The sequence below is a fragment of the Branchiostoma floridae genome, chromosome 8 (genome assembly GCF_000003815.2).
Source record: "Branchiostoma floridae strain S238N-H82 chromosome 8, Bfl_VNyyK, whole genome shotgun sequence".
Classification (NCBI taxonomy): Eukaryota; Metazoa; Chordata; class Leptocardii; order Amphioxiformes; family Branchiostomatidae; genus Branchiostoma; species Branchiostoma floridae.
The window spans coordinates 22,431,976-22,441,908 of record NC_049986.1 but is presented as its reverse complement, the minus strand read 5'-3'; the positions used below and the strand labels follow the sequence as shown (position 1 = coordinate 22,441,908).

The 9,933-nt window shown below is 43.9% G+C and overlaps 4 protein-coding genes across 5 annotated transcripts in view; 1 reads left to right on the top strand and 3 right to left on the bottom strand.

The window, feature by feature from the left end:
* The window catches only part of LOC118421957 (P-selectin-like), a 9,742-nt gene extending 7,093 nt beyond the window's left edge, over window positions 1-2,649 (bottom strand). The window contains exons 1-3 of the mRNA XM_035829460.1: window positions 2,594-2,649; window positions 2,133-2,280; window positions 311-508 (exon numbers count right to left, since the gene is read on the bottom strand). Coding sequence (XP_035685353.1) covers window positions 311-508; window positions 2,133-2,238 — 304 coding nt within the window. The 5' untranslated portion in view covers window positions 2,239-2,280; window positions 2,594-2,649. The remainder of the gene's footprint in view (window positions 1-310; window positions 509-2,132; window positions 2,281-2,593) is intronic.
* A 475-nt stretch (window positions 2,650-3,124) lies between these two features.
* Window positions 3,125-4,823, bottom strand: LOC118421040. Its single transcript, XM_035828186.1, has 2 exons — window positions 4,683-4,823; window positions 3,125-3,701 (listed from the first exon to the last, which is right to left on the bottom strand). The coding sequence occupies exons 1-2, from the start codon at window positions 4,786-4,788 to the stop codon at window positions 3,160-3,162; spliced, it is 648 nt and encodes a 215-aa protein (XP_035684079.1). The 5' UTR covers window positions 4,789-4,823; the 3' UTR covers window positions 3,125-3,159.
* Window positions 4,824-5,028: 205 nt separating this feature from the next.
* On the bottom strand, window positions 5,029-9,371 carry LOC118421031. Of its 2 annotated transcripts, none has more exons than XM_035828176.1 (6): window positions 7,930-9,371; window positions 7,278-7,479; window positions 6,822-6,896; window positions 6,276-6,391; window positions 5,805-5,901; window positions 5,029-5,341 (listed from the first exon to the last, which is right to left on the bottom strand). In XM_035828176.1, exons 2-6 carry the CDS (start codon window positions 7,473-7,475, stop codon window positions 5,105-5,107), a joined length of 723 nt encoding a protein of 240 aa, XP_035684069.1. In that variant the 5' UTR covers window positions 7,476-7,479; window positions 7,930-9,371; the 3' UTR covers window positions 5,029-5,104. The 2 variants fall into 2 exon arrangements, with proteins under 2 accessions (XP_035684069.1, XP_035684067.1); XM_035828174.1 differs by lacking the exon at window positions 7,930-9,371 and adding an exon at window positions 7,689-7,920.
* LOC118421956 (CD320 antigen-like) lies at window positions 7,691-8,915 on the top strand. The gene is made up of 2 exons (XM_035829459.1): window positions 7,691-7,703; window positions 8,506-8,915. Exons 1-2 carry the CDS (start codon window positions 7,691-7,693, stop codon window positions 8,913-8,915), a joined length of 423 nt encoding a protein of 140 aa, XP_035685352.1.
* Window positions 9,372-9,933: the final 562 nt, after the last annotated feature.

Here is a 9,933-nt window from a genome sequence, read left to right as displayed (position 1 = left end):
AGGGATTATCTCACCATATACACCTCGGGCCGGGGCATTAACCCTTTATTAATGAAATGAAAATTATCACGAAGAAGATCTTTATGTATAATCGTATTCGTATGTACTCTGGGATACTAAATCTATATTTTTTTCCTATTTCCTTGTGGCCAGACGAAGACAATGTGGCACTGCACTCCAGTTAGTAACTTATATCACAGTGCCACATACACAGTACAGACAGTAGGTAAAGTTAGTCTTTTCTTACTACATTCAATATGACTTAAAAGCCTAATGCTAAGGAAAGTTGATGACGTGTTTATTTCCTAACCTGCTGATACAGCATTTTCCATTTCCGTCGTGTTCCCGCTGCGAAAGGCGGTCCAGTTTCCGGTCCAGCTGCAGCCCAGGGTGTAGTCTGTTTCCGGTACGTACCCCAAGTCACAGCTGACGTCACAGCGGTCCGAGAACACGTGACCTTGGCACAGGTACGAGCCGTGCGGGGGGTCCTCAGGTATGCTGCAGGCTACTACGCAGTGAACAATACATACGAACGAGGAGACCAACATTTAAAATGAAAAATTAGAATTGAAAGTGATTACCTGATACATGGAGTGGAACTTTATAAACTCTAATATCAAATTTCCACTATTTCTGCATACATTTCAATGTATTATATATCAATTGAAAGCTTGTGTGATTTTCTTTTCTATAGTATTAACCTTATTATGACTGCAAACTCATGAAAAGAACACCAGGCCTGCTTACAGGAGAAGGTCAACAAAAAAAGTGCCCAAATTTCCCTGATTCTGTTCAACACTGTATCGTCCTGTTGGTATTGGTGCCTGTGTCCGTGACAAAGTCAATCCTTTATTCACATCACGTTTGGAATACAAACATACCAGTTTGTTTTAGCACATTTCAGTAGAGTATGTCTGCCCTTTCGGCAGTTGGATATGGCCGAATCAAGTGCGTGGAGGCGGCAAGGAGAACCGCACGCTTACACGGCAAGAGTAACTGTCAGCGTTTGGTGGTGGAGGCAGCGTCATAGTGTGGGGCGGTATAACCGCCATAGGAAAAACAAGACTCGTCATCATTCCAGGCAACTTCAATGTGGTGAGATAAAGGGACACAATCCTCCATCCAGTCGGACTATGCTACATCTTAAATATTGGACCAAATTCCATTCTGCAAGATTAAAACACCTGTCCATACATAGCAAGGACCATCACCGACTACCTCCAGGATGCTGGAGTACAGTCTTGGGGTGGAATAGCCTTCCTACGGCTTATGGCTGTCACCTCTTGGTTCAAACTGTTTGCTTGAATAAAGAGTAACAGCGGCTTTGATTGACATGTCCTGCTTATTCAACTTGCATTTATTCACAAGTCAATATTGATGGAACAAAATGAGCTGAATGGAGTGTTTGATTTTAGTAGGGTAATTGCGGCACTTTATTTTTATGACCACCCTGTACGAAAACAGGCCTGGTGCCCGTTCCATAAATTTACAATCATAAAATACTCTACTCAAATATGTTAAAATTAAACTGGGATGTTCTGTATACCAAAGGTACACGAAGAAACGATTGATTGAATCAATGTTACCCGCGGCCATAACAACCGGACGATACAGTGTTGAACAGAAGCGGGGAAATTTTGGGCACTTTATTGGTGATCCACTCAGGTAAGCAGGTCTGATGCTTGTTCTATGAGTTGTAATGATATTGAACTTGATACCATTGGAAAGAAAATCACACAAGCTTTCTATTGATATATAATACATGAAAATTGATGCAAAAACAACAGAAATATGATCAACCGAAGTTGATATTCTAAACTTTTTGTGCCGAGTTTAGATTTGTTCAAATTTGTCAAACATTTTCGAACTCGTGCAAAAGACGTGTTTTTTTAGAAGAATATGCGCATTTTGTCAATTTCTAGCAGAGCTTAGAGGTGGAATTATTTAATCGGTAGCATTGGTGACGAGTCTAATGATAATAATCACATGGCATACCCCTACCTGTGTCGCACAGTGCGGGTTTGTCCCATTGTCCTAAAGCCGTGCACGTCAGTACAGGGTGCCGGGGCAGGTAGCCTCGCTCACAGACCACTCTGGCTTCTGACAATTAATCACATGAAATAACACCCTACCTGGGTCGCACAGTGCGGGTTTGTCCCATTGTCCTGAAGCCGTGCACGTCAGTACAGGGTGCCGGGGCAGGTAACCTCGCTCACAGACCACTCGGGCTTCTGACATGTACGTGGTTGTGCTGCTGTTCACTTGGCCATGAGCTACTTTCTTCGAATAGAAGAAAGACTGGTCGTTAGTCGATTTTCCTTCAAAGTAAGATTTTGCTTAAAAATCGATATTATTTTCTTCTGCTATTTCATCGTTTTTCATCTGTTGGCATTATCATTGTTATTTTTCGTTTTCTTCATTCTTGTCATGTTTAGAAACTGATGTATTGCTTAACAGACTCTGTTCATTTGCCGACCACTTGTGAGTAAATTTTTGTCTGTGGCATTATGAAATGTGATACCACTCAAATACATATGACTAGTCTTATTTTTAAAGTATGTCTGTTTGAATTAAATAATTTAGGAACAAGTACCTTGAAGCCTCCCCCACAAATCCCGGTTCTGCAAACAGGATGTCTCGTCGCACCAAACGTCTCTGCAAACAGACAGTGGCAAGATGAACCATAGGTAAGATTGACTATGGACTAAGAGATTATGGAATAGCAAAGTTTGTATCATTGTTGATGACTGTGGGTTATGAAATCACCTCTGGACCCGCTCCAAACCGTGAACCCTTGAAAACCAGCTCAGGCCGAAGGGCTACTTGTATGTAAATCAAGGCTAAATAAAGGTTGAAAAAAACTAAAGGCGCAGAAGACTTAAAAATAGTTAACAAAAAGCCAAAGCTAATTTATGGCATTACTGACTTTCACTCAAGAAAATATAAACGAAGAAATGTTGAGTATGACACTTATGGCTATGTTATCTATTTTCCCAGCAGAGGTTGGTTCGCGGAGATAGTTGATGTTAGGATTTCTGAGGGGAGAGAGCCGGTAAAAATTCGGTAAAAACCCTGACATCTGCTATATCCGCAACCCAACCTCTACTTGGAGAATAATGTTATAGACAACTTACCACGAAAGAGACTGATTATCAAGATCTAGGTAATTTTACACTGTGTCTTCACCAAAATAACTTTTATGGCTTTAGTCTCCCTACCTAGACGAGACAGAACCTCCAGGAAGTCCAGGTTTGTGACGATGTCCATGATGTATGGACCGATCCAGATCAACAACTGCCGAATCATGTCCAGATCAACAATGTTGTCCACCGAGATCATGTTTAGATACGTCTCCGCAATAGAAAGGTTTGGGACTTGGTCAAGCTTCACTAAAATGTTAAAAGCCACGTCAGAATAAATTTCGTCGGGGATACTGAGGTACTCTAACGCCCGAGGGTCGGTGTTCGGCATCGTGTCGGCAGCCCGACCGACGCCGACGATTGTCGACACGACTTCGGGCTGGATCGGCGCCCATCGGCCGCTGTTGCAGAACAGCAGGCCTGCGTCATCGGTCTGGTAGCCCACGTGACACTTGGCAATGCACATGGTGACGTAGGTGTTGTAGTAGGCGATGCTGGTGCAATTGAAGTGGCCGTGACGCAGGTCTGGGAGGGACTCGGTTAGGGACGTGTTGCCGCAAACTGAAAAGAAATTTATATATAAATTTAAAAAAAAAATTAAATTCAAGGCCCCTTTTTGTTGGTTTTGTATAGCCTGGTATCCAGCCGTATCAGAGCTACCGAGTCACTTCTGTCCTCCCCGCAAATATTTACAAGAGCTATAATACGGCTGGATATAAGGCTAGGTTTCGCATTTTAATAGATCAGAATAGCTCCATTTACGCACCAGAAGAACATTTCGGTCAAAATAGACAAAGTAATGAGTACCCTTAGTTATATGAAGTGCGACGTGCAAATACCTTTATCATGTCGATCGGAAGCAGTCGAGACTGCAGGCTAGTTAGCAGTGAACAATGTAAAGTGCGCATGTGTAGTTCGAGGTGTTGTGGATAACATGTCGAAGTTGAAGACCCCCATGGCAACAGATTTTGAATGGTCAAGTTCTTTCAACTTTGACATATCATCCACAAGGCACCACATACCGCATGCGCACGTCGAACCTCGAACAAGCTTTTTCTGTAAGACAGTGAGGATGTGAATGAAGGAAATATCGTTGTCTGTCATTTACTGTTAGCAAAAAAAAATAGAAATTGAAAAACTCTTGAGATTTATCCCGAAATTCTTAAGATTTTGTGTTGAATTTTGAGATATTCTGACTTCATCTTGAGATGTTTTAACTTGATCTTGAGATATATAAGAAAAATTCGAAAATGCTTGGCAAAAATCTAAAGACATTTTTAAAGTTGCCTTGAAAGAGTCCCGATTTCAGAAGTGTGACTTTAAGCTGTAAGCAATCAACAGCATTAGTCCAAAGTGCTCTACTAACTCACGTCCGATGATAATCTACTCGCTGTTTATAACATCATCTTACGTCACTGCACTTGACGTCTCAAAAGGAGCTCTGTGCGCCAGCGGATCAACATTGATCCATTCGTCATGCTCCTTTTTCCTTCGAATGTCAAACCCAACAATACTGCTCTTGTGTGACTCAGACAAACTCACTTTCGTTTACAGGAGGCGGCAAGGCCGGCTGCTGCACGGTGCCGGGAGGCTGTATCTCTGATGCGTCCCGCCCTCCTTCCAGCGCCAACCGGTACCACCTCTGCATCTCCGGGGAAAACTGCTGAACCCACGCGGGCACGGGCTTCGGGGGCGTGTGGACTGTTGGGGTATTTAAAAACGGACGGTTTTAAAATGGGAGAATAATATTATGAAGAAGGCAAAGGAATGAGAAAAGAACAAAGTGATATACAAGCGGAGTCAAGTCAGAAGTATATACGAGACGTGCTGATCTTTTTGTACTATGAATACTGGATTTCGATTGATCAGACTGGGTCAAGGACCGTTATTGAGATTTTTTCTGATAGGTCGTAACATGCACTGTCAATGGTCCAATACGTTCAAGTAAAAGAGTAACATGGCTGCTAACATGTCACGACGCTGGTTTTGAACAGAACAGCTAACACCACAGCTGTTAGGGCGGCCAGGCAGTAGAAGATGGCGGCGAGGATGACCAGCGTGTCCGGCCCTTTCCTGCGCGGCGGGTTCAGGGCGGAGCCGTACCCGTACAGTGGCGGACCGTACGGCCTCCAGACGCCGGCGGGCTTCGGGTGCTTCCTGGTGAAAAGGGAATCGCAGCTCGGCTGTCTTTTCAGCGAGGCCTGCAAGAGGAATAAATGTAAGGTTATGTATGCCACCGGAGACGCTTTTAAATCACGTACCGTACACTAGGTCTGAGGAAGATAGACCCCACTTCTTTAATTAAATGTCGAGAGTTCGAATCCCACGCCACTTCAAATGGCTGTAAATGTTAAGCTGTAAATTATACTTAAAAAGCCAACCACATTTAACTCATCGATAATTGTACATGTAGGTAGCTATACAGGGCTGTCATCGACGTCGTACTAATTATATATAAATTGAATCCTCCGACGACCATGTTGGCTGAAACAGTAGCATTTTTGTGTGGTTTATAGACGTACGCTATACAATAATCCAACATGGCGCGGATGACGTCAATTAACAAGACTGTATACGGTAGGTGTGAGTGAGTCAAGCACAGCAAGGCTTGAGGACAGCTATTAAAAAAAAATAGTAATGTGAAATACTGAAACGTGTAGTTACCCGTTTCTCCCTTGATATCACAGTTACATCGTGCTCGATTTCTTCGGACAGTGAATCTTCTTCAAGCGGCCGATGCTTCTCCTCAGAGGCAACACTCCTAGAAATGAATCGTTTATGTGAGATTACATTACATGTACGTAGTGCCAATACAAACTGATCAATGGCAACAGACCAGAAAAAAACATCAGCATGGTCTGTGAATGAGTACATGTTTGTTATCTACATATCCATCCACGGGTGTCAAGGTTGAAATTCATGACATTCAATTCTATTGAGAATCAACAAGCAGTGTCAGATGTATAGAGCATATCCATTGAAATTGAACTGTGTTGGTTGTATACAAACATTAACAATGCATATTAAAATCACTCTAAGTTATCAGGTATATACATACGGACAGACTCCGAGTAAAGATGCAAACAAAGATAATGTACACCAATTAAGTCACGATGTATGCAACCCGTTACGTACCGAACAGCAGAGTGGTACTGGGGTTGTAGAGGGTGGCTGATGATGTCTTCTTCACCACTTCCAAGGGTGGTATCAACCTCCTTGCCGTTCTTGGTGATATCTGTCATTTCACCCCTCTGGGATTTTGAGAATGCAATACGAAAAGTCTGGCGCTCAAGTTTTACATCGCATGATGATGTATATGCAATACGCAATGAACCCTGTTTATACCTTTAGTCCCATAGAAAATAGAACAGCGCTGATAGGGCAGCATTGTGTGCGTTTGCGATCACAGAAATACAGACACACAGACATACATACATGCACGCATACACACACACACACAGACATGCACACGCAAAAATATACAAACACACATATGACGTTAGCCTTTCTCAAAAAAGTTCTTAACCTAGCTGTGTAATTGACCATACGGAAGTCGCTATAAGTCTTGTTGTGTCAATACAACTTCTGCAAACGACGCCCCTCTCCCATTCACTGTCAACAAACCACACAAAGACAAACTATGAGAGTCTTTGTGGTAAAGTGACCGCATTCTACACGTACCTCTAGTTCCTGCCTGTCCTTCGGTATGTTAAAGTCTCGCCACATGAAAAATCTTTTGGGACGTGTGATCCTGATCTACATAGAAAAAAAATATTGAAGGATGCAAAACTCCCTTCATGTACGTCTCTTTGAATGGGATACGCGCTGTAGGTTACCACAACACAATGTGAACATATTAACAAACACCATGGCACATGACACGGGACTAGGATAAGGTAACAAATTAAATTTCTTCTCGGATCATTTTTCAAAAGAAAAATAACAAATTTATTGCAAATTCTTGCCCATGGGCTAATTGCCGGTAACATGAGAGATTCAAACAGACAATATGACAAGTTTCTACTCTAGTCTAAAATCTAAATCTAGATGCTGGGTTATTGGGTTCGATGTCTTTTTCGGAGACGGGTGGAAGACGAAAGATCCCACCTTTTCTATTGAATAGTAAAAAGTTTTTACCGGTACTTGGCTAGTGTCTTCTGTCGGCACTTTAGCCACAGTCTTGTGTCCAGGCTTCAGCCGTCTGACCCGTGTCCGCCCGGTTAAGCCACCCCGAGGCTTAAGGTGATCGCAACGGGTGCTCCAGGCTATTTTAGTCGGGCCGTGGTGCGACCCTCCCCGAGGGAGCAGCTTGGAGCTGCCCGCTGAGGACGACATCTCTCTGAAGTATGACACGATGACGTGAATATAGATATGAATTTCTACATTGTACATTTTGACCAAAAAACTTGTCAATCTCGGGGTAAAAGTGAACATCCAAAGGCAAGCGACTAACACAATTTTGCACGTCATGTATACATACATACATACATACATACATACATAGTCAAGCCGCACTTTTCATTAGGTTAAATATTCTGAGATACGTACCTATGCTTCAAACCTGTAAGTAGGGTCTGTCCGTGTAAATGTGAGCTGAAGGAAAAGACGGTATTTTCTCACGAGGTTTACCAGGAAAACAAGATTACCGGACGGAGTTGGTTATTCCCCCACTACTTCCATGCACCGGCCGTGGTCTAAATATAACATATGACGTTTGTGCTTCTCGGGCTGACAACGTTTTCAGACGCGAGACCGTGTTCCTTCTACATACTTACAACTTATTACTTACCACTTCCTTTTCAAGGGCCATGTATCAACAGTTGCGCAAAGTATCCCAAGTTACAAGGCAACACATTGGAAGACAAAAAGCGAAGGAGACATGAGCAATTGATTCTGCGTGAGAGAAGAGAAGGGCAAACTAGCGTAGTAGGTGCACGGACCGTGTCGACAATATTGACTTAAGCCGAAAGTCAACAAAACAGTATTGTAAGGTGTGTACACTGGAGTCTATAAGGAAGTATTCTGGGCTGTTTTCGCCAAAACAAAACGTGCCTTTTAGATAGGTACTGAGTAATGCTTAGTTTTCTGCACAGTCAAACCTGCCCGAGCGACCACCTCTTCTCAGCGACCACTTGGCCATTTCGACCGCTTTTTCTCGGTCCCGATTTTTTTTCCCATTGACGTTAGCATTAAGCGACATTTTCTCAACTGTAACCGCAGTGTCTTCCCTTGCGCGCCTTGAAATCTGTTGGAACCTAGTATGGCGAATTCAGGGGCTTTTTGTGCAGGTGTGTCTTGTGGCATCCTGAGGATGTGCCTAACGCATGTATTGTTCTAATTAATAAATTTCCATCTGTTTTCACAGTTGAGGAGGCCCTCGGACGTAAGTGGGGCTCATGCAGCTACAGCTGTCCGTCCGTCTACGGTAACGCGTCATGCGTCCCTGACGCGTTCAGGTGTGACGGTGACGCGGACTGTTTGGGGGAGGAGGACGAGCAGGGCTGTGGAGACGCCGCACCTATGGAAGATGGAGACGGAGAGACAGGTGACGGGGAGGCCACAGATGGCCAAGCAACGACCAACAGGCCCACACCTGGCCAAGAAGCGACCAGTGAGTTCAACGCTGGCCAACGTGCAACCAGCGGGCCCATAGGTGACCAAGAAGCGGCCGGCGGACCCACAGGGGGCCTACAGCCAGAGCCTACCGCAGAACCCACTGCACGAAAACAAGAATTTCTGGCAATCTTTGGTTTCTTACACTACCGTGGAACTTGACATGTCCGGGTCGTATAAACGAATTTCTAGCCACGGTGTGTCCAAAAAGACCAAATAGACATAATGAAAACACCACTTAACGCGTCAAAACAACCGGAGCCGAACCTTTGCTTGGAGAGTAGATAGTGCTGGACTGGCAACGTTGGATATTTAGCTTAAATTAAAACCTAACAGTTCTGTGCTCAATTCATCTCACATGCTTCAACGTTAACTATCCGGATCCTTTAAAGTAATAGACATGACGAATAAGTTAAGTACGGACTCGAATCATGTCACAGCTCTCACTCTTACGTATTTTGTGCCATATACCTATTTTTAAACAATAAGTATTAGGACTCTAACAAAATTAAAGAAAACATGACCTCAATGAAAAGCGGCATGCGAGTCGCTTTGAGTCTCATAAATAAACCAAGCTTCAAACAAACAACCAAACGTGTGTCTTAATTGGTCTATTTGTCTGTAGGCACCTTGACATGAGACAAAAGTTGTCACAACGAACGATGTTTCAACTTGCAACTTGACAAATGAACTTCGGAAAGGGGTTAGAACACCTGTTTCCTCTTTCAGCAAAATAATGCGCACAGTCCTCATTGCCGTAGCCTGAGTATCATCCGTATTCTACCAGGGTTAGACTCCTTACACTCGCTTTTTTTAGGGAAGTAAGTGTAAGGAGCCCCGGTACAAATAGGATGGTACCCAGGCTATCATTGCCGTACGCATTGATGGGCTGTGCTGGACCACACTGGTTAAAATGTCCAAGTGCAACACCATCTGCCCATACCCAGCTACCTTAAAGTAACATACATGTAACATCTATTATCATAATACCGGTGTGACAGCGTTCTCGCCCCCCCGTGATATCGCCCCCCCGGGGGCAAAATCACTACGTGTTTTCGCCCCCCCCGGGGCAGGATCACTAGCGATTTCGCCCCCCCATCTCGCCCCCCTCTGGTGATTGCGCCCCCCCTCCCGGGGCGAAATCGCTAGTGATATCGCCCCCCCGGGGCGAAATCGCTAG